At 48.2% G+C, this 24,324-nt stretch overlaps 1 protein-coding gene across 1 annotated transcript; it reads left to right on the top strand.

The window, feature by feature from the left end:
* Positions 1–636: 636 nt before the first annotated feature.
* LOC310767864 (uncharacterized protein) lies at positions 637–21,437 on the top strand. The gene is made up of 4 exons (XM_083625404.1): positions 637–766; positions 4,140–4,394; positions 12,070–12,177; positions 21,246–21,437. Exons 1-3 carry the CDS (start codon positions 717–719, stop codon positions 12,134–12,136), a joined length of 372 nt encoding a protein of 123 aa, XP_083481530.1. The 5' UTR covers positions 637–716; the 3' UTR covers positions 12,137–12,177; positions 21,246–21,437.
* Positions 21,438–24,324: the final 2,887 nt, after the last annotated feature.

Below are 24,324 nucleotides of genomic sequence, written 5' to 3'. Positions count from 1 at the left end.
CAGGGCCCAGATCTGACCTGACACCCAGGGGCAGTCCCTGGTGATGTCATTAGGGCATCTCCTGGTGAAGTCATGTGGCAGGACCTGGAGAAGGAGTTTAACTGGAAGAGAGGAGTGGGGGAGAGAAGACCTCCCCCCACTATGCACTCACTGTATGGAACAATTTGCAGCCAGGTCATGCTGAGCTGAAGCTTGCAAGCTGCATGCCTGGGCCTTATTAGTATTTTTTTTATTTAAAAAAAATGATTAAAGGCAGTCTCACCCACCATTCAAGCCCTCAACCTGCCACCTGGACAGGCCAGGCAAACCTGGAGACTGCAAGTCAGACCTGGGGATCAGGCAACCCTAGGTGCCTGAACACGGGTTGCTGAGGTCTGGAGCAACAGCAGAGGAGGGCTGTGTCCCCTGGAACTTCTCCTTGCTCAGAGAAACAGAGTGAACTTAGCTGTATCCGCACCTGATGGTGATACACACCATCCACTTCTCAGGGCTCCTCTGCCTTCAGAGCTGGGTAGATTCCTCTCTCCTGGCTGTGGGGCCTGAGACCTGAGGGAGTATAGCCTTTCAAACAACACGAGGCCAGACCCCAGAGGCAGCGGCTATTCTTGAAGTCCTATCCAGTGCATTTAAAGATAGGTTACAACCTGGACTTGGGAGTCATTGAAGGATAGGAGGTTTGGTTGTATCTCAAGAACCACCAGCAGATAAGCAGGAAAATGATGTTTCCTGAAACAGCCCTCTTTGTGGTGAATTATATCCTTGCCCGGTATGTATCTTTGCTATACTTATCATTGGGGCAGAGGGAGGGTGGCTGGACAAACACCCACTAATCAGAAGGGGAGGGGCAGACTCCACAAAACACCCTCGCTGGAGTCTTTTGCCTTGGACCTAATTGCCAGAAAAAGTCCCTGGCCAGCATTTTTCTTTCTCCTAAGCCTATTTTGAATTTTTAGCTGCACCTACAACCACCACCAGTTGTTTTGGACTACTGTTTTGCTTAGGGGTGGTGGGAGTTGTATGTAGCCCAAAGCTTCTGAGGGGAGCCAGGTTAGGGAGGTCTTAGGTGGAGAAAATAAACAAGGTCCCTGCTGCAGACACAGCAAAACATGGGAGGGTAAGCTGAGAATACAGAAGGCAGAAGTGCCTTTGCTTAGTAGAACAGCCATATTCAGTCAGAAGCTGAATATTCAGACTGTTTGAGAAGAGTTACCAGCAGCCAAATATTTTGGCCCAGCCTTGCTTGGGAAGCACACCCTTCCCTGTTAGCTTAAAAAAGAAAGAAAGAAAGAAAGAAAAACAGATGATAACGAACATGGATGGTTACTGGCCGTGATGGCTGTGCTCTGCCTTCACAACTGGAGGCAGCAATGCTTCTGAATACTAGTTGCTGGAAACCACAGGAAGGGTGAATACTTTAGTGCCTGAATTCCCACAGGCATCTGGTTGGCCACTGTGAGAGCAGGATGCAAGGCTAGATGGGTCATTGGTCTGATCCAGCCATCTCTTCTTAGGTTCTTATGTTTAACATCTTATTCCAATTGGCCTTCAGGGTATGTGGAACCAGTTCCACTCTTGTCAAACTCTCCCTTGGACTTGTGGCTGACAGTGCATCTTTACAACTGCGCTACTTTGATTTTAAATTATTGCCATTGTTTTAAAACCTGTATTTCTAGCATCTTTGCTGACCCACCACCTTGGGGGCTCTTCCAGCCACTACCATCCACCTGCCCCCACAAAGTTGTCTTTATACATTTCCAAGGATAGAAACAAATAAGTTACAGAATCCGGAGCATTGTAGCGAATTTCTAAAATGAGAGGTACCAGGGCATCTTTGGAGAGAAGCCTTTCCCACGGGTGGAGGAAGGGGTGTGTGGTGGGAGCAGTGCGCCCAGGGTGTCACCACTGAGGGGGTGACAAAATGTCAGGCGGCACTCACCGCGGGGCCTGCAGCATGCCCGAGCCACACGTCTCTCCTGGGAGTGACACGGTGGCTTGAGCGCCCGCAGGCTCTACACTGCCCCAAACAGTACGCCCACCATCTCCCCCTCAGCTGTGTGGCGGCTGAGTGGGAGGAGGCAGGCAGACTCCTCAGAGGCCCCACAGAGTGTGCTGCCCCAGCTGGCCCTGCCCCCACGGACAGCTGGCCCAGCCCCTGGGTGCAGGGCACGCACGCCACCCCAAGTGCCCAATCAGCTTGCTCTACCGCTGGCCTTTCCCCCTTGTTCTGGGTTGGCTGTAGTAATTTAGTGGGCCAGGCAGTCTGTGTATAAGTAGGGACTGTTGGCAAGGTTGCAGTTTTACAGAGGTCAGTCTGCTATTTTAAAGTCTCCCCTGTTTGAAGGATGAATGAAGTCCAGTTTAAAGAGAAAGACCTATAAGAAGGGAGAGCAGGAGAGGCCTTGAAGGTCACCCAGGCACAGCCTTCCCCACTTTGGGGAGATGTATACTATTCTTGTTTAAATGACATTATTTCATTTCCTCCCTTAAACTGATGTGTATTTGCCACCTTGGGCAAGTACAATATTCTTTTGACAAAAATATTTCTAGCAATGAGACCGGGGTATAGTCAGAGGGACCACATTTCCCCATTGCTGCTGCTGCTGCCACCACCCTATCCTCCCTTACATATGAGATCGGTCCTTGGAGCATTGTGGTCGTTGTACATGATGCCTCTGTGACAGTTTCATTGTATATGAAGTCTGGTGGCCAAGCGCCCTACTTTACAGAGAACAGTCATAGAATCATAGAGTTGGAAGGGACCCGGAGGATCATCTAATCCAACCCCGGCAAGAGCAGGAATATGCAGCCGTCTCATATGGGGATCAAACTTGCAATGTTGACATTATCAGCACCATGCTTTAACCAAGTGAACTATCTGTTGTTGTTGTTGTTTAGTTGTTTAGTCGTGTCCGACTCTTCGTGACCCCATGGACCAGAGCACGCCAGGCACTCCTGTCTTCCACTGCCTCCCGCAGTTTGGTCAAACTCATGCTGGTAGCTTCAAGAACACTGTCCAACCATCTTGTCCTCTGTCATCCCCTTCTCCTTGTGCCCTCCATCTTTCCCAACATCAGGGTCTTTTCCAGGGAGTCTTCTCTTCTCATGAGGTGGCCAAAGTATTGGAGCCTCAGCTTCACGATCTGTCCTTCCAGTGAGCACTCAGGGCTAATTTCCTTAAGAATGGATGCGTTTGAGTGAACTATCTAGTCCTCTGTATTTGAAAGAGTTCCGTGTTTGATGGGCTGTCTGGTTTAATGAGAGAGAATGAAGTACTTTAAAATGGAGTGCTTTAAAAAAAACAACCCCAAAAAAACCCAGAGTCCTTTTTGTTGGGGATAATTCAGACGCAAATTCCCAGGTATCAAAAAAGGTTATTTATGTATGCCACCACTGCGGCCCATGTTTTGTTAGCCCAAAAATGGAAAACGAGCGAGGTCCCAATTAAAGAAGAATGGCATCTTAAACTGACAGAATATGTGCAGCTTGCAGACCTAACATATAGAATAAGAGAACAAGAAAAACATACATTTAAAGAAGATTGGGAAATGTTTATCGAATATATGGGGGAAAATTGTGTACACTTGAAAACGTTGTCAGCATTAAGATAAATTCAACAGTGTAAACAAGTTTTGTTGGATGTAATAATGGAATACTGAATGGTTTGGTTTATGTAAAATATGCAGGGATTTATGATATGCAAAATGAACCATGGAAAGAGAAGAAGGGAAGGCACTGACATTTTAAGGTTGTTTAAATGAATATTATAAAGTGTAAAACAGAAAACGTAATAAAAATTATGTATAAAAATGAGAGAGAGAGAGAGAGAGAGAGAGAGAGAAGCTTAAGAAATGAGAGAAGGAGGAGGACTGCCCATCCCCAGGGAGCCACACCTGGGCAGCAGGCTGAGCACACAGCTCACTTGGCCACAGTCTTCAGGCTTGGTGCTGTTCATTGAAATTAATGAACAGGACCAACCCTGGCCCATTCATTTCAACAAGAGTACTCAGAGTAAAGCTAAGCCAGATGCAACCCTGTATTCTATGTAAGTGATAGCAATTTAATTAATGCCTCTCGGCAACGTCTAACTGAAGAAAGCATTTGGGCTCTTCTGAGTCTCTCTCCCGCTCTTGTTGCTGCAGGAGGCCACGGGCGCCTTCTCCTCGCCGGGTCATAGTGGAGATGCCCTGGAAGAGGCTGGTCAGCCTGCACCCAGCTCACTACTCCAGCCACCGCGGCCTGCAGGATTACTGGATCAGCCCCCAGAGGCGCTACCCAGCTGGCAGCGCGTGGCACACCCCCACCAAGCGGCTCTTGATCCTCCCTGGGAACACTGGCGTTTCAGAAGTGGAGTCCGTCCACACGCCAAATGCAGGCCAATACAGGCACAAGCTCATGTGAGTATGGAGCACAGGGGAGCATCGTAACTGAGCACTTGGCTCAGTTCATCATTCATTCCCATCGGGGTTAGATTTCTTCCGGGATGAGTTTGGTGGCTTTCAAGCTGCCCACTTGTTGAATGACTCCTCCTGTATCACTTGCTATGGGAAACAGTCAAAGGGGGCAAGCAGCTAGCCCAGCGCTCCATAACCTGGCGCCCTCCAAATATTTAGGACTACAACTCCCACCAGCCCCAGCCAGCAATTGCAGTTGGGTGTTGTGGTCCAAAACATCTGGAGGGCGCCAGGTTAGGGAAGTCTGTGCTGGTCAAATAATTCCCTTCCAATCCTGTTTAGTACTGTGGTCTCCTGGCTATCAACACACAAGAGCGATAAACGTGCGCACACATCCCACCCCCCAAAATGCTACCCCTTTAGAGATGGAATGCAACAAGCAGGATGAGAGGTTGTATTTGTGACAGAGCAGGGAAGGGGTACAAAAAACGATCGTTTCTGAGTATTTAAAAGCCAAGGTGGACAGGACTTGAGGGAAGGCTCCTTCAGATACAAGCAGTGCCACAGGAAAAAGACAGATATGCTCCCCACCCCCACTCCAACACACCGTTTTTGTGGGGTTCAGACTCCTGGCAATCGCTCCATTGCAAGAAATAAACCCATCCCTCTCTCCTTGCCTGTTTTAATGCCAGCCACCCCACTAAAGTGTTAATTAGCTCTTAGCAGTTGCTGGGTAACCGCATCCTGCCTTCCATGGTCTTTAAGCCAATGAACGTTTGTCCTGGTGATGTCATGCTCTTAGCTCGTGTGTCATTGGCCAGAGCAAGGCTTGCCTTTTAATATTCTGCCAGGATGGTTACCTGGGAGAAGTTTTGCCTTTGCTGGACTGATCCTGTTGCCTCCAGATTGGAGGAGGAGATGTTGCATCTCTGTGTCCTCCCATGGGAAAGAACTGAAACCTCCTGAAAGAAGAGCACATATAGGAGTCAGTCCAGACATACGTGCCCACAAGCAAATAGAGATATTAGTAAAGCACAGCCAGTCTTCAAAGGAGAGATTGCATTGCACTGTGCTTTGTACATTTCCTGGCCCCTGGCTGAGGTTTCAGCCTGAAGTGCTGAATGGACTCTATCTTTCATGGGGGTGTTTCACTGTGGAGAGGAGATAATCAGAGATCATTCTGGAGGATCAGATGTATTCTCCTACTCTCTTCCCATGAAAATGTGTGCAGGAGAAAACAAGGAATTAAAACATTGAACTTTGCTGTAAATGTGCGTCTCACATTTCATCTTAGCATATCGGTCATCCAGAGATTTAGCATTTTACAAACAAGCAAACAGAAATGTCACTCCCAGGGCTCAGAAGGGCTCCTCTAATTATGGATTGACAGATCTGTATTTCAGGTAAATAGAAGTGGGAGCCAAGCTTAACTGGCAGATCAAGCAATGAAAGTCTGAATCCACTGGTCTCTGGGAGCCAATTTCAATAGGTAGCACTGAGGGTTATAGGCACTCTTGTTCACCATCCAAAAGTATTCAGAATGGCCTTTTCTTCTAGAACAATCAGCCATGACTTTATTCAACATTCTTTCCGCATTTCAAAAAAGACATGATGTGTTGATCATGTGCAAACTGACCTTTAAATTGATTGATCAAACAATTAGAAACCTGATGCTTAATCAACAGGAAATGCTTTTTTAACCAGCCTGTCAGAATATATCGAAATGAGTTTGCACCTTGCCTTCAAAGTCTGCCTGGCGTGTCTGTTCCCATCCCACCTAATTCCCTCCCCCTTATTCCCCCATTCTTATCCTCTCCTTTCTTTCATTTAATGTTTTTCATTTTTTCACCCAAGAGACTGAGAGGGACTTGTCCCCTTAGATGAGTATGAGGGCCAGTGTGAGGAGGTATTGGGGTCTGTTTGATCATTCCTGAACCCTTTGCCACCAGAACTCAAAAATGGCTGGAAAGAAAATGAGCTAGTGAGAAAGCCCCCATTGACAGGTGGCCAGCCCGACTGCTGGCTGGCAGGGCTGTGGAGCCCAAGGGAAAAGCCAGGTGGGCCCCCACGACCTTCTCAGCCCTCTCCTCTGGTCTTTCTAAGTGCTTTTCTGCCCCTTCTTGCTCTGGCCTTCAGTCCATACTACCACACCCTCCCTTGCCCCACTCATTTGCTGCTCTCTTATTTTTTGGGTCTCCCCCTTTTCTCCGCTTTTTCCTACTCTCCTCTGTCTTCCCGCCCCCCATAACAGGAGCCTTGGCCTCTTCCTGCTGCTGCTTTCATGCTTCCTGGTCCCAGATGAGCTCCTCTGCTGTCTCCATCTGTCCCGCCTTTCATGGAGACTTGAGAAGCTGCCAGGTCCAGATAGAGGATGGGGTAGAGGAGGAGAGAGAGAAAGCTGAAGAGAGGTACCCAGAGAGCCTGGTGGCCCAGTCGCTGTGGAGCACCCCACTGGCAGCCCAGAGGAGGCAGGGGCAGGGCAAGAGCCTCTGGGTGGAAGGAACAACCTGACCCAAGGCATGCCACTGCCGGGATTTTCTCCTGGGTGCCTCTTCCTAACACTGCTTGCAAAAAAACTGGCTCCCCATTCACAGAGCCGTAGAATTGTGGAGTTGGAAGGAACCACCAGAGTCATTAGTCCACCCCTGCAAGGCAGGAATGTTTTGTCCATTGTGGGGCTCGAACCCATGACCCTCAGGTTTAGTCGCATGCTCTGCCACAAGAGAACACCCCCACGAGGCTGTGCCTCAAAGTAGCCACCGTGGAGGTGGTGGCAGTGGGGTTAAGATTGTCACATCAGGAGCATCCTAGATCCTGAGCTGTTAGGGCCCATACCTGAGACCTGGGGGCATGGATGGCATTAAACATGACACATCAAAGCAAACAAAAAATACAAAATGTGACAAATGAGCAAATATGTCACAAATGAGCAAATATGGAAATTAAGGGGTGTTCTCAAGTTCAGCTGAAGTGAAGGGATCATTCCTTCTCACCTACTTAGGGAGGCTAGGTAAGGAAGGTGTTCTTGCCCACCTGGAGATTAAAGACCTCCCTTTGCCACCAGGTGGTTGGGAGGCAAACCTGGAGACTTAGGGATATGCGTACCTCTGCGTCCCCCCCAGAAAAAAAGGCACTGATCCTAGGAGTATAGCAACCTGGGGAAGGGGTGCCATGTGGGCTTGCTGCCTTGTAAAATCATGGAATCACAGAATTGTAGAGTTGGAAGGGACTCAGTGGATCATCGAGTTCAACCCCTGCAGTGTAGGAGTTTCAGCTTGATCAGATGGCCATCCAACCTCTGCCTAAAAACCTCCAAGAAAAGAGAGCCCACCGCCTTCCAAGGGAATCCATTCCAATGTCAAACAGCTCTTACTTTCAGGAAGTTTTTCCATATGTTCAGTCAGAATCTTCTTTCTTGTAACATGAAGCCTCTGGTTCGTGTCCTGCCATCCAGAGCAGGAGAAAACAAGCTTGCTCCATCTTCCATGTGACAGCCCTTTAGATATTTGAAGATGGCTGTCGTATCTCGCCTCAGTCTCCTCTTTTCCATCCTAAACATACCCAGCTCCTTCAACCGTTCCTCATAAGGCTAGCTTTCCAGACCCTTGATCATCTTGGTCACCCTCCTCTGCACACCTTCCAACTTGTCAATATACTTCTTAAATTCTGATGCCCAGAACTGGTCACAGTACTCTACGTGTGGTCTAACCAAGGCAGAATAGAGTGGAACTATTACTTCCCTTGATCTGGACACTATACGTCTTGATACAGCCTACAAATAGCATTAACTTTTTTTACTGCTGCATTACACTGTTGACTCATGTTAAGCTTGTGGTTAGGCAGCTGCAGCACAAAGGAATCATCATAGAATTGTAGGGTTGGAAGGGACCCTGAGGATCATCTAGTCCAAACCCCTGCAATGCAGGAATATGCAGCTGTCCCATACGGGGATTGAACCTGTAACCTTGGCGCTGTCAGCACCACACTCTAACCAACTGAGCTATCTAGGAAGGTTTACCAATAACAGTGGCTGGCCAGGTGAGCCCTGTGGAAGCTCGCAAGCAGGGAAGAGTCTATGGCTTTTCTCCAGCATCTAGTCCTCAAAGGTATAGTGCTGCAGCACTTGGAGGTACCACTTAATTGCTATGGCTGATGGTAAATCTCACGAGGATGCCGAAAATCCCTTTTCAGGGCCAAATAGGCCTCAGGGGGCTCCTGCTAGCCAACCGGAGGTGCTAGCTCCCTGCCGATTCAGCAGGATGCAGACAGAGCATGTGGAGTCAAGCTCCTGAGGCAGGTAAAATGACATTAATTGGAGAATTTTCTCTTTCTTGATGGGGAGGCCCCCAAGTCTGGGCCAGCAGGAAGACTAACAGCAGCTTTATGAAGGAGCGAGGCAGGTGGTCCCTCCAGGTTAGAAGGAAGGGAACAGATCAAAGCGGGAGATGTGAACAGCCACCTGCCCTTTGAAATAGCAGCAGCAGGCAGTGAGGAGGGGGGCACTGGGAGGGGAGACCACATAGCACAGCCAGGGCTGAGAAGGGAGAGCTGCTCCTTCTTTTCAGCATTCCACAGGCAGAGAGTCTCTTGCCTGGCCGGTGATCGAGGGGGAACTTCCCTCAGGGGATCCGATTCATCTGTCTCTCCTACTTCTGCCATTCATGCTGCCCAAAAGTACTGCTTGACACTTGGAAGAGTGGCAGCATTTGGGACTTTTTAGTTTAGAGAAAATGCAAGCAAGAGGTGGCATGGTAGAAATTTATAAAATTATGCATGTCACACAGAGAGAAAAGTTTTTCTCCCTTCCACATAACACCAGAATTCACAGACATCCAATGAAATTCACACTCGGCATTTCTAGGTGTACACTTTAAAAAGAGGCCCTGGGAGCCCCTGAAAAATGTGCAAAAGGCCTGACATCTAAAGGTGAAAATGGGCTTTGCAGGTTGTGGGGAGATGTGCATTTGTACGCTAAGATTTGGAGCTTGCCTGGCAGCGCTGGACTGCAATAAAAGCCGCCTGCATATTTTTAGCCTGGTCCTTCAGCGCCAGGCCCATGCGCACCTGCTTCGCTCCATCAAACTCGGCAAGCCGTGCAGTGCCGTGTGCCTTGGGACACGGAGCACACAGGGAAGGGACACCGGACTCTTCAGCCTGGGAAGGGAACAGGCGTAGCCACAGCAGCCGCTGCCATTTCCACCACAAAGCGACGCAAGAGCAAACAGATCGCCTGCGAGAGCAGATGGCTCTTTACCGAATTACCGCACCAGGCGTGGCTCAAGGAGAGCAGATGGACTTGAGGGGGAGACTCATAAACAGAGAGGGAACTTCGCTAAGCCAGCTCCTGACGCTTCCTATAAATACTTAACAACCTCCAAGCTTTCTCCTGTTATGAAACTGAATTCGTTAAACTGCCTTCAGCTCCCGTGAGAGAAAGGGAGGGAAGCCCATCCAGCAACCAAGAAGCAGCTCTTCTGTTTCTTCCTCGGGTGAACGGCTCTGTGATTCATCCTGGTCCGAGACCAAAACCCATTAGTTTAAAAGCACCTGCTTGCAATTTTGGGGGCACCATTTCAGTAGGAAAGGAAGCAAAGAGATTTCAAGATGGGTGGGAGATAGTTTCACAACAAGCCATATCTTTAAGGCAGGGATGGAGAAATGCAGGACTGGGGATCAAATGTGACCCTCCAGGCTTCTCTATCTGGTCCTTGGCACTCTTCCCAGGCCCTGCTCTGCACTCTCCTCAAGTAGCTTTGCCTGGCTGGAATGTGTCCTTCAACTCTGATCATGCCCTTTGCTTGCCTAGATATAGCGGCGGCGTCAGTGTACAATCCACTTGCTTTTGCATGGCTGGAATGCAGTACTGTACAAAAGTTAAGAGTCACATCCGTTATCCTGCCAATGTTTCCCTCTGGCCCTGCTCACCACTGTCACGTGACCCTCAGGAAATTTGGTCCTCAGGTTCCCCGTTTCTGTGGGAAAGGCAGACTCATGGACATACTCAGTTAAAATTGTAAGAGCCAAGCCCCAGGCAATCCTATCTGGGGTGACCTGTGTGATGGCCAATTCATGCAAGCAACCATTTAACCCTGCAGTTATTTCAAGGGATGAGCACAAAGGGGTACCCCAGTCCAAAGTCCATTTTGGATCTAAGGGGCAGTTCATGCACACAAATAATTTTAAGGACACACATTATCTCCATGTGATCAGTGTCCTTGAGGAATACAACCACATGAAGAAATTCTTGTGTGAACTGACCACTTATCTACAGACAGCTGCAGCCATGGCAGTGATTCCAAGCAGGTTTGGGAAGAAAAATCTCTAAGTGCTCATTTGGGTAGGTGGGACTTAACTGTGTGTCGGTTTAAGCACAAACCGAATTAAGAGACCATCAGCGTGTCCTGAAAAGGCAGCCTTTGTGCCGCTCTGTCCAGTTCTGGATTCCCAGCAACAGCCATTCAAAGGTGGCTTCATTCTCACCACTTGCAGGTCTCGGTGTTAATTGCTTGGGCCTCACTCCTCTTCTCTTGCGCTTGCGTAATCCATTCTATTCCTGGCTGAGGACTGAACCTTGTAACCTACATTACTAGTCACTTTCTCCAGAATACGTGATTACTCAGTTTTCACTCAAATAATTAAATTACTCAGGCACACCACTGACTTTGAATATCAAAACACCCTCAAAAGGACAGGCAGAAAATAAGCGGAGCTCATATAGCAGCTCTGGTGCTCAACCAGCGGGGTGTGGGAGAATAACTGGTTCAGCTTTATTCCTTAACAGAATAATTTGAGGCTATTTTTTCTTTTCCCATTTCCCTCCTGCACCACGGACACCTTCCTTTCCACCATCTCCTCTCTCACACATCGGATTGCAATATTATAACACATTCTATTCATCCTACAATGCTGTTTCACTTTGCCAAACATACTCGGCTGTCAGGTGCCCATAGCCAGGGGTCAGCAAACTTTTTCAGCAGGGGGCCGGTCCACTGTCCCTCAGACCTTGTGTGGGGCCGGACTATATTTTGAAAAAAAAGAATGAATGAATTTCTATGCCCCACAAATAACCCAGAGATGCATTTTAAATAAAAGGACACATTCTACTCATGTAAAAACACGCTGATTCCAGGTTGGATTTAGAAGGCAATTGGGCCGGATCCCAGGCCTTAGTTTGCCTACCCATGGCCCAGCTTAGGCTTCCTCAACCTCAGCCCTTCAAATGTTTTGAGACTACAGTTCCCATCATACCTGACCACTGGTCCTGCTAGCTAGGGATCATGGGAGTTGTAAGCCAAAAACATCTGGAGGGCCGAGGTTGAGGAAGCCTGGTCCAGCTTATCAGCACTGCTTGGGACTGGTTTAATTCACCTGATTTCTGTTCCTAGAAGGTATCCAAAGCTTATATGGGCAAAAAAAAATATGTCCCAAATCAGGATCGTTCACCACGTACACCATGCATAGTCCCTCTTACCCTCAAATTTCTGTTTAATTACCTCATCCTTATGGGGATAAGGTTGTCAACATTTCTACTGGACTCTGCTCCTGGACCTTTTACAGTCGCTGGAGTTTTGCACAGCATGGATACAAGCCCTGGCAAAGGCACTAGGAGCAGGACAGGACAGTCTCTCCCCGTCATTTGGCAGCCTAGGCCTGATCTAGGATGATATCCCTTTTGCAGATGGACAAAGCGCTGGCAGCACCTGAACCATTATTACCTGGGCAAGAGAGAACGCCACTTCCTGTAGCTGAACTTCTGAACTCTGGCCCCAGGGCCATGCACTCAGAGGTAAGTAGCGAAGGCCTCCAAATTCAATTATAACACACACCAGGGAACAGATGGTGCCAGAGAAATCTCTGGTGTAAATTGCCTGGGAGAACTAGGAGGTCAAAGGGGACAGAGCCACCTCTTCCACCTGCTGGCTGCTGTGAAGGTGGAAAGGGGCCCTTCCTTTGGATATGAACATTCAAGAATATGCACAGACCTACCTAACTACTTAGAACATTCACGTTCTGCTCCATAATTACAGGAATTAATGAGGCAGATAACAGAGAGAAGATGTAAAACCACAATAGCATCTCAATTCAAACCATTAAAACAACCTCAAAGAAAACAACCCACACAAACATTATATATATATAGAGAGAGAGAGAGAGAGAGAGAGAGAGAGAGAGAGAGAGCTGGCATTTGTAACTTTTGTGAATCTGCCAGGGCAAAGAGCCCTCTTACCTTTTGTGAAATCACGTCCCACCCCCCCAGCTGTGGTTTATAGAACGGTATGAAGGATGAGTTTTGCACATTTCCTTTTTAAAGTTCCTCTACCTTTTTGGCCATAATCAAGCACTGACAAGAAGATTGGATTTATTCTGTCTTTGTGATGCTGAGCAAAGCATCTGGTGAGGAGAGCTTCCCCAGGCTAAGTTGTATGAAACACAAGGGGGCATTCTGGAGTTTGCAGGGTGAGTCTCTTCCGGGACCCTTCAGGGAAGGCATGCTTTGTAACAGGCCAGATATTTGTCACACACACACACCCTTCCTGGTATCCAACCCCAAATTATGCACATCCGCTCCACTATTGGTTCATATTTCAGAAGATTTGGCAACAAAAATTGGCAGGGTTTTCTATTTACTTTTTAAACAAAACTTACACACCACTTGGTTTTTTAAAACAAACACAACTCAAAGTGGTTTACGAAAATAATAAAACAGTTAAAATCAGCTAATTAAAACATTCAGAAACATTTCTAAAAAACCTTCTTTCCTCTTCTCTTTCAATCTCTTTTGTTCTCAGACCAAACCTGCAGTTCCTTAAACCTTTCCCTGCAATTCTGTGCATATTCTAAAACACTCCCAGAGAGAGAGAGTATACTTTCTTTTTTCCCTTTTCTTTTTAATGCCCTCTTTCAGGGCCAAAAAGCCCTTTCAAGGCAGCTCATAATAGTTTCAGAATACAAAAACAAACACCTATACATAAAATAAATAAATAAACTAAAACAGGAGCACAAACATCACCGTCCAGCCCCATCCCCTGCCCCCAGTCTCCTCCTTCTTAAGCAACCCTGGAGCAATCCAGGGAGTCCCTCACAGGTCATCACCATGCCATGCGCCATGCGCCAGCAGCTGTTAGGCCCTGCATGCTTACTATCGCAGCTTATGAATGGCTGCATTATGCTCAGCCGGACCTCCTTCCCCTCCCCTCCTCCCCTCCTCTCTCCCCACCAACACCACTTTTGCCACACTGTTATTTTACACTTGTGCCACCCACCATCGCTATGTTTGATCGTTCCTCCCTTGCAGCTGCACCTGCTGGGAGCTGGTGGAGGGAGGGAGCAAAGGCAGAGCAGGTGCGGCGGGCTTTGCCGCTCTCTCACACAGATGCACAGGCCTGGCGGAGGGGAGAGAGAGGCCTGGGCCTCAGCTTCCACGCTGGCTAACAGACAGCAGGCTGAAAGGCGTGTTTGCCCTCACCGTGGCTGGTGGGAGAGGTCCATGACGCAGAAGCAGAGCCCTGCCAGATCTAAACAGCCACCGAGACACCCCATGTGCTAGCAGCTGTCAATCACATGCCCCCCTCAAGAAGCCCTGCAAAGCAGTGCATGAAAGTATCGGCCTACTGCAGGAGTGGGTTACCTCAGGCCTGATGGAGATAGGGACACAGGCAGGGAACATCACCCCCCCCCCCGGCCAGGGATGGGCCACATCTCAGTAGCAGAGCATCGGCTTTGCATACAGAAGGTCCCAGGTAGGGCTGGGAGAGACCTCTACCTGAAATCCTGAAGAGCTGCTGCCAGTCCGTGTAGGCAGAACAGAGCTCGGTAGAACAGAATCCCAGAAGAGTTGGAAGCTACCACAGGGATCATCTCATCCAACCCCCTGCATTGCAGGAGTCTTTCACCCAAAGTGGGGCTCAAACCCACAACCCTGAGATTAAGAGTCTCATGGTCTACCAGCTGAGATATCCCAGGAACTCGGTTTGAGAAAGCTTGCTATGATCCCATGTTCTCTCCTCCTTGCCCTCAGGAGACTGCAAAGGCCGTACCTCCTTTCCCTAGGCCACACCCCTCACTGGTGCCACCAACCCCTAATTCAAACAGCCGCTCCAGGATACCATGGTCGATGGTACAGAAAGCCTCTGAGAAGTTGAGAAGAATTAACAGGGACACATTTCGTCTCTCTCTTTCTGACAGAGGTCGTCGTAAGGGCAATCAAATCAGTTTCTGTGCCCAAACCAGGCCTAAACCCTGATTGAAATGGATCTAGAAAATCAGTTTCCTCCAATCAGACCACCTGCTCAAGAACCTTGCCCAAGAAAGGGAGACTGGCAACTGGCTGGCAGTTACTTAGATTTTCCAAATCCAGGAAAACCCACATACCACTTCCACAACCCCTGACTCATAAGGTTCCATTCAGCACCATTTTGTCAGCGTGATAATTTATTTTAGTTTAATTTTAAAATGGATTGTTTAGTTTGCCCTAAAGCATCTGTTCTGCATGCACACACATTAAGTATTCAAATATCCATGCAACAGCACTTAAAAGAAACATAAAAATTAAAAAATATTCTTAAAACAGTGCCCCAAGGCTGGCACTATTTTTGAAGCATGTCCCTCCCCCACTTTTAAAAATATCTGCTAATACTTCTGCGCCTACTTTTAAAAAACAAACAAACAAACCATGATTTTTGGGGTGAAATAGTGCCTAAATAAAAAGGCACATGAGCACATATTTAAAATTGATATTAAAAAGTGGTTCGCTCAGAGTTTTTCTTTTCCTGTCCATGCATCTATGCTCTTTTGACTGTTGTGAACAGAACATCCTTGTAGGCTTATGGGCAAGAACCCATGACCTGGTCGCTAGTTGGGAAAGGCCCAAAGCAAGTCTGCCTCTGTGCCTCTGACTACTAGTTGAAGGGGATCACAGATGGGCAGAGTGGCTGCTGTGCTCATGTCTTGCTTGCCGGCATCCCATAAGCACTTAGTTGGCCCCTGTGAGAACAGGATGTTGGACTAGATGGGCCCTTGGCCTGATCCAGCAGGCTCATCTTATGTTATTATATATGCTCTTAAATGGCTTTCATTACCCACACCTTATATTAAGTGACAGCCTCCTGTCTGCCCTTGTGGAACTTGCCTTGGTCCACTGCCAGACCTCCAGCTTCATCCCCCCACCCCCGCTAACCTGGAGCACATGCGTGGCTCAGAGAGATAAGGGCCTGCTGGCCCCCTTGGCCCATTCCTCCTCATTACTTCCTCTTCCCCATCTCCGCTTGGATTCCCAGGCCTTCCTGCTGACCTTGGAATGTTTCAAGCTGCTTTCCTGACCTCAATCTGTCCCTCTTCCTTCCCCTCTCGTCAGTTTCCTGCCTGTGAGGGTCCTGTGCCAATGCAGCGCTTTGATTTATTCCCCACTTCCTTTGCTGCTGTCCTCATCCTAAAATCATTACACACCGCCAGCGCCTTTGGTGGGTATCCTCTCTCTGCCCTGCCCTCTCTCGCTTGTTTGGTCCTCCCGATTTTGGGAGAGAGTAAGGAATGGCTCTAGCAAACTGGTTACATCTGGTGTGGGGGATAGGCTCCGCAGTGTAAACAACAGCAGTGAGGGAACTTGCTAGGAGGAAACTGGGCCTCCACTCTTCACATCCCATCACCCAGTTAACTTCCCTCTGTTGCTTTTGCCACATCGCCCTATACCTTTCAGACCACTGCACACTTCTGTCAATTTAATTTAATGCTGTGACTTCCCCAAAGCTTCCCCAAAGATTGTAGCTTGGTGAGCACACTGAGCTCTAATGGAGAATTCTCAGGGCAGGAGTCAGGAGGTGATAATTTTACAGCTGCTAATAAACTACATATTAACTCCATGTTTACTTGTTTAAGTAGCCTATTTTAAAAAATCTAATGCAGGGATGAGGAGCCCATGAGGACCCTCAGGTGCTGTTGGACTCCCAACTTCCACCCACCCCAGCAGTTGTGATTCTGTCCTGCTTAGAATAGTAAGACTAGATACACCCATATCTTTAAAGCACCTTTGAAGCACATTCTTACCCTCAAAGAATTCTGGGTACTGTCATTTACTCCTCACAGAGTTCCAACTCTCAGCAGCCTTAAGAAACGACAGTGCCCAGATTTCTTAGAGGAAAAGGATATGCTTCAAATGGTCTTTAAAAGGCAGTAGTGTGTATGCAGCCAGGGTGGGAGGCCTGTGGTCCTGCAGATGCTGCTGAACTACAGCTCCAACCATCTCTGCTCATTGGCCATGCTGGCTGAGGCTGATGGGAATTAGTCCCAAGACACTTGAAAGGCACCACATTGAGGAAGGCTGCCTCAGTCACAACTCCTCTGAACAAACTTGGTCATTGCTATTTTGTTATAGACATGAGGAATGAAACCAGGGTTAGGGCTAGGGTTATTCCATGTATACTGTACAGTGGTACCTCGGGTTAAGAACTTAATTCGTTCTGGAGGTCCGTTCTTAACCTGAAACTGTTCTTAACCTGAGGTACCACTTTAGCTAATAGGGCCTCCCACTGCTGCCGCGCCACTTCTGCGCGATTTCTGTTCTCATCCTGAAGCAAAGTTCTTAACCCAAGGTACTATTTCTGGGTTAGCGGAGTCTGTAACCTGAAGCGTCTGTAACCTGAAGCGTCTGTAACCCAAGGTACCACTGTATATTACTTCCCACGGAAAAGTTCTAGAGTGATTTACAAGCCAGTAAACAATAATGCAAGTACCAAAGCATATTAAAAGCAGATTTAATAATATCATGTGCTGCCCAAATGCCCGCCCCCCCCCCACAGTTGTATTTGCCTGACACCAAAGGATGACCAGTTGGTGCCAAGAGAACATACCCAAAGCGGAACAGTTTGTGGAACAGAGATGGTTGCTTGCCTAAGATCATCCAGGATGCTTATTATGACTCAGCTGGGGACTTCCCGAGTGTTTTTCTGATGTGTACAGAGAGTGGCTTCATCAGGCACTTTACACCATGCCTGTGTTTTTCCTAAGTTCAAAGTACATAATCCTCTTAAGCAGGAGAGAGCAGTGGCGGCGGTGGAAGTTATCCCAGCTGGCATCTTCCGCTTGCCCGCTCAGGCCAGCAAGTGATCTGCAATGGCAAGGAGCAGCAGCGCTGTGCATCCTCCCTCCCTCTGGGCATCACCAAGTTGCCCGCTGGGCAGGAGGGAAGCGTTAGAAGTAAAGGGGGGCACTGCTTAGCCTGTTTCTCTATCAGGGTGAGGATGGAAGCGGGGAGGCATCCTCAGTGCAGCCTGGCACAGCACCAAGCAGGATGGATCCAGGAAGGAGCAGCCACTGCCTCACCTCCCCCCTCGCTCTGGGCAGCAGCTTCCACAACCACACTGAGCGGGAGACAGCACTGCCTGTGTTAGAGACCCTTGTGGCCCATAGTGCATGTGAACAAAGAGTCCAGCTTCTCTGCTCAGGAACCCACTCCTTGTTTTGACCCCGTCTTTCCTGACGGTTGTCCGCCAGTTCAGAGTGTGCCAATCTTGTTTTATTTACTGTGTCAACAGTTTCTGCCCCCCCCCCTAAGCAGGGACTGGGTGAGATGGCTTGGTGACTCAGAGGGTGACTCACCCCACAAGCTTGGGATGGCAAAATGCAGCCAGTGCAGACATGCCCCTCAGAAGCAGAGGCCAGCCCAGCTCTGTTTCTGGCTTCCGGTCAGGAAGGGGGACTCACGGGGCTGCAATGCTTGGCGCAACTGAGCTGTGAGCGCATTTCTGGCTCAGCCATGCCAAAGCGCGTCAGCCCCGAGGAAAGCAGCTTCCGTTTCCTTCCTCGGCTTCCTCCGCCCCCGTCGGAAGCCACCAACCAGCCAGGCCCCTCTTCCTTGACTGCTGGGAGAGAGCTTTCCTGTGCCCCCTTCTCCACCCAACAGCAGCTGTGGCCTCAAGACCACAAATGAATGAAAGGAAGTTGAAGTGGGCTGTGACCCCCCTAAAGGGAGGCTGAATGCTGAAGCAGAGGGGCCACAAGGCCACTTCATAATAGTGACACAAATGTTGTCTAGAGCAACATAAGAAAGTTCAGAAGGCTTTGCATGCATGGTTTCATTCATCATGAACTGCAAGGTAGGTCAGTATTACCCCCATATTGCAGAAGTGCAGCTAAGAAAGAACTGGGTGAAAGATCACCTGCTGTGTTTGGGGCAGATGTGAGATTCAGGCCAGAGACCTCACAGTCTGTGGATCAGGATCTTAACAGCAATTCCTTCAAACCTAGTACAGGTAGGCTCTTTTTTGTCAATTTCCTGCCTTATGGGAACTAGCAATAAAGGAAAGGTACTCTACACATGCTCAGAGGTATCATTTGTGCTGTTTTCCTCAAGTCCCAGGGCTGGAACACCGTAAATGAAGCTTCCAAGCTCAGCAGCCAATGCCTTAAAAAAAAAACATAAGCAGTGACACCTGTGATTCCTGCATTGCAGGGGGTGAACTAGATGATCCATTGGTATCCTTCCAACGCTATGATTCTATGATTTTATGGTTCTATGAAACGGGGACTCCTAGGCTCTCTATTTAGTCTGTATTCTGCTCTATTCTGGTCTCTCAAATAATAGCATGCTCTCTGTGCCACTGGTTGCTCATGCAGAGGCTGCAGACAGGAGCTGCATATCCTGGCTCCTGCAGAGAAGCAAATATTTGCTCAAATCCTAGGTGATAAGCATCCCCCCCCCCAAAGCCTGCTTGCTGACACCCTGGCAAAGTACACAGCAGTATGGAGTGAACAGCATTATTCAGGACATGTGAAAAGTGTTAATGAATCCACCTTTAGGATACCTTATAAAATCCAGAGAAGAAGTTTGGGAAATCATGAGATTGCAAGCCGATTTCAGTTTAACTTTGAGTCTTCTTGTTGCGCTTTCTGCATTTTCAAGCAGGGCTGGTGCAAGTAATTTTGCTGCCTAAGGTGGAACACCCAAACACTTCCCCATTGCCACCGCTTGTGAACCTGCAGCACAACTGATTGAGAAATTATTTTGTGCAAGCCCCATTTGAAAGCCTCTGAGCATGTACAGAGTGCACCTTCCTTTTTCACATTTTTAGAAATTGGGAACTTGGCAGCTTCAGGCTTCAGCACCTCTCATTTTAGCCAGTACGAACTGAATTGTGAGTTCAGTCTTAGAAGTGGGGCATGTATATATTTTGCCATTCATAACAGCCAGAATCTGGCTTGGACTAAGGCAGGGTTAAATGCTGTGATCGCAAGGGTTGTGAACTGCCCTTCCAGCAGGAACTGCTACGTTTAGCGTGTGTGAGAGTGCACAGCCGCTGACGTAATGTCCTTCCTCCTCATCTGTGAGAAATGCTGTAAAATCCTGGATCAGGCACTTGAGGAGAAGGCGAGGCTCATGTAGCTTGTCCCCAGCCTGAAATTCTACCCTGCCTCTGGGGCACTGGCAGCTGCAGTGTGACTCCAGAGACTGACATTCCTAGCTGTGCCTGGGAGACCAAGCCTTGAAAAGAGCCAAGGATGCACTGAAAAGTGGAGGAGTGCATGAGAAAGCTGGGAGGGGATTATATGCATTGATCCCTATCAGCATAAACAAGCAGAGCTGGATGTCTGCTACACTGCTGCCAGAGAGCAACAACAACAAAGTACTAAAGGTGGCCTTGTGTGTAGAATCCAGCTTCAGGAGAATCAAGTTTCTAGTCCTTATGCCTGCCACAGTACTTTTGAACGCTGCCTAAGGATTTCCAAAGGAATCATCACATCCAGGAGGATTAGGGCACTGACCACTGCCACAAGCGAGAGAAGAGGAGATGTGTGGGGCCAGCCATAATAATGAGGAACAGCAGAGACCTTTGAGCCCCAGCATCTCCTGTGCTACCAACAAGAAGCCCTGTAATGATGATAGTTATTAATCAGCATCGTATCCCGGGATTGGAGCTTGTTAAGGACTCCTGGTCTCTTTCCAAACACAACACTTCTGTTAATAGGAACCAGCCGCTGGGTGTATTTGTGCGCATCGGTGTCTGCATTGATGCAGCTGCAAATGCATTCCTGAAACCCCTCAAGATACACATGTTGCTTACATACAAAGCCGCATACATACAAATGCACCAGTGGGCATTTGCAATGGCACCTATTTCCAGAAAAGTGCAAAATTTAAAAAGGGCAGCAGTGCCTGCGCATTTAAAACACGTAGGCGCATCTACACACGAAAGGCCCCATAACCCCAGTGCTCTCCTAGTGGAGCCCCTCCCTCCCGCTCAGCACTGCCGGACCACATGTCCGCAGCACAAAGGAAATGTCTCAGGCCGTTCCAAGCAGAACAGCTGCCACTGGCTCACTCAATTCCCCATTCATCCGAGCCCCATCAGACAGAGGATGGGGGCTTAAAGGGACAGTGAGCCGTTTCTTTTGCAAGCCTGCTCTCTCTGCCTGGAGGAACCATCTTTGCATTCAGGTCTCTCCCTGATCCGGATTGGGCCAGGTACAAGAGAGCTTGAGGAAGGGCTTGGCAGCAATGGATCAGACCATGAAGCCCACTTTAAAGGAGATTCTCCCAGGGATGGAGGAGGGAGGGGCTGAAGATAGGACCGTGTCGCCACTAAAGTGCACTTAATACAGATTCAAGCTATTTTGTGAAGGAAGTACTGTTCATACCTTCAAATTCTCTTTGAGTGAAGTTAAAATTTCAGCTGGCAAGACAAATAGAAGCTCCAGAGTTTTGTTCCTTTTTTTGTGTGTGTGTCATGATTTTCAAAGCAACCGTTGTCGTTTAAAGGCTTCAACTTTATGCCAAACCGGGGCGGATATGGGGGGGAAATACTGGCACAGTTGGCAACAGTTGGAACTGACTTGGCTTTTCCCTTCTTTTTCCTGTTTCAGCTTCAAGGTGGACTCCAAAGGAGCCTGCAGTACCCACCTAATTTGCTTGCCTGGATTCTTTGGTAATTCCTTGGATTTCATGCTTCAGCCTTTTCTGCTACGAATGATGCTTCTCATTTGATGCTGTTCTTTCTCCCTGGGCCCTGCCTGGCTCTGTGTTATTTGTAGCTCTAATAAAATGATTGGAACATCTTTGCTTTTCCCCTTTGCTTCTTCTTTCCTACCTGGGAGCAGCCTATGCAGTTAAACAAGAGCCAACTGCTAGAGCCTTGTGCTGACTGTACATTTAAAGCACTCTTATACCACTTTAGCAGGGACACGGGTGGCGCTGTGGGTTAAACCACAGAGCCTAGTGCTTGCCGATCAGAAGGTTGGCGGTTCGAATCCCCGCGACGGGATGAGCTCCCGTTGCTCGGTCCCTGCTCCTGCCAACCTAGCAGTTCGAAAGCATGTCAAAGTGCAAGTAGATAAATAGGTACCGCTCCGGTGGGAAGGTAAACGGTGTTTCCATGCGCTGCTCTGGTTCGCCAGAAGCGGCTTAGTCATGATGGCCACATGACCCAGAAGCTGTACGCCGGCTCCCTCGGCCAGTAAAGCGAGATGAGCGCCGCAACCCCAGAGTCGGTCACGACTGGACCTAATGGTCAGGGGTCCCTTTACCCCTTTACCTTTACTACCACTTTAGCAGTTGGGGCTTCCCCCAAAGAATCCTGGGAACTGTAGTTTTTAAAGGGTGCAGATAGGTGTTAGAGAGTTCTTTGCAAACTACATCTCCCAGCATATGTCCATGAGTGGTCCTAGTCTCAAGGCAGAGTCAGCGCAATGCCAGAGTCCAGCGAGACAAAGCACAGCAGTCTACTTGACACCTCCCAAACCTCTGCTCCTAAAACTCTGTGAAGCTAGCTCAAAACAACCAAGTGACCAAACGTTCCCCCAGTTCTCCCAGCTCTTCAAGCCATTTTAACACCTGGGATGGGCAATTGAACTGGCACTCCAATCCCAAGCGGGATGGTCCACCTGACCTGGACATTCTCCTGTGCAGGCATCATTTAAATGAACATTGGGCAGTTTGCCTGGGTACCTGCAGTGAGTAAGAATCTCCTCCAGGCTTCCAGGTGGAGGAAGCATTGTAAAGAGAAAAGAACAAGAGAGTCTTGTGGCACCTTGAAGATGATCGCTTAAGCTTTCATGGACTGCAGTGCACTTCAGCAGGCTTCCCCCCCCTCTCCCCACCCTCCATGCTGTATTGATGGGCCACAAACAGCCAGTATAAAACAATGGCATGGCTAATTTCTTAAAGGATACTTTCCTGGCACATTTTACCTGGCACATATTTTCATAAAATGGGCATTAGCTGTTTTTTTATGAATAGATGTCTCTGGAAAATTAAGATTTTGGGTGACTAGGGTCTCGCGATGCACCCAGACACCCTATAAGCACAGGTGTGTGTGTATGTTTCTAAACTGTTTTAAGGGCCCCTGCAGACTGGTCTTTGGTGGTGAGTGTATTCTACAGCATGTGCTTGAGACGATACTAGTGAGTTAGTGGTGGACTTATTCTGCTTTATTAGTTGTTTGGTGATGCTTCCCCAATGCTACCACATTTTTGAGGTCCAGATGGGTCCAGAGGTGGAACAAAAAAAACCCACAGCACCACACCAGAACACATGTGCTATGCAAAGGTGTGGGATTTTGGCAGGGAATTCAAGGATATGCACTGATTGGAAATGAAGCACTATAACTGCCCAAATCTTTTGCAGAGTTTTAAAAGTGGGATCACACAAGACTGTTTCAATAGCATCATGAGCACAAATAATCATGAATGCACCATAAAAAGGACACCTGAAGGAGCCCTTTAATGTGGGGAGGGCCCATAACAAAGACCTGATGCTCAGATCCCCTACTCCGTCCTGTAACAACATCCGTGGTACAGACTGGTGAAAATTTCTACAGGCCAGTGGGTTTTGTGTGCTGACTTGCAGGGCTTGCACAGTTGTGGTTGTGAGGACACAACCAGGTTTTGTACATGTGATATCTTTTTGTAAATACGTTATCTGTTTTCCACTGACAATGGCTAAAGGTAATCTTGTGAGGAGTTGAGGGGGACCCATAATTGGCCTTTTTTGCTATTTAATTTCTTCTTATATACATAAAAAATAATGCTATCATCATACAGCCCCCATTGGAGAATTTGTAGTGCCATATTAGAATCCTTAATTTGCATGAAGCCAAGAGTAGGTGCGATTGGCAAGCAACACTAGTAGTTTAATATTTGTATGCTGCTTTTTCAGCCAAGCTGAGCTCAAAGTGGCTCACAGCAATAGCAGAGTGTTAAGAAATAACAGCAACACTTCCTAATACAAAAGAATTACACAGTGAAGGTGCAATAAATGAATAGCCTAATGAATCCCTGAGTTACTCCCTGGAGCAGCCTAGAGCAGGCCTCCATTTCCTAGGAATCTCCTCTGTCTGGGCCAAGATGCATCACTTTGACCCCACCTTGCCTGCTGCAGGTGTTTTCTTTGCTTCCCATTTTGCTGCCTGTGACCTCCACGACTCCCTGTGGCAAACCATGTCACTTCTTTCCTCACGTCAGACAGGAAGCAAACGTGATGATGAAGTGGCAGCAGAGGAGGCCCCTCAAGTGGCCTCATGCCACAGTAAACATGATAGTTTTTAACATGCCATTGAGTCCCACGTGAAGATCTCTCACTAGCAATCTGTGGGTGGTTTTTTTAGCATAAACCCGTAATCATTTGCAAAATACTTTTGCAGTCTCACAGCAATCCTAGAAAGCAGGTCATTGGTAGCCCCATTTCACAGATGTGATTTTTGCCAATATGTTTGCTTGGCCTTACCATCAGGACTTAGGGATGGGGAACTGGAAGTGATTGACTTTTCTCTCTGACTCCCCTCCGCATCCCTCAGTCCAGGAAGTCCATCACAAAGGAAGGTGTCCATGTGGTTTTAACTGTGCTTATGACCCAGTCTCCTTAAACCCTGGCCATCTCCCCCCCCCCCAAAAAAATTCTGAATCTCCCCCTCCCACAAACCTAGCTTTTGGCAGGTATCCAGATCTG

This window comes from Podarcis filfolensis (assembly GCF_964270895.1).
Source record: "Podarcis filfolensis genome assembly, chromosome: 8".
NCBI classification, from domain to species: Eukaryota; Metazoa; Chordata; class Lepidosauria; order Squamata; family Lacertidae; genus Podarcis; species Podarcis filfolensis.
The sequence above is the reverse complement of the archived record's forward strand: the minus strand, read 5'-3'. Positions and strand labels throughout refer to the sequence as shown.

Excerpts from the sequence above, each read along its gene's own strand:
- LOC310767864 (XM_083625404.1), top strand. The coding sequence starts at position 717 with ATGATGTTTCCTGAAACAGCCCTCTTTGTGGTGAATTATATCCTTGCC. Across the intron at positions 767-4,139 it reads GTGAATTATATCCTTGCCCG|GAGGCCACGGGCGCCTTCTC; the intron begins GTATGTATCTTT and ends TTGTTGCTGCAG. Across the intron at positions 4,395-12,069 it reads CAATACAGGCACAAGCTCAT|ATGGACAAAGCGCTGGCAGC; the intron begins GTGAGTATGGAG and ends TCCCTTTTGCAG.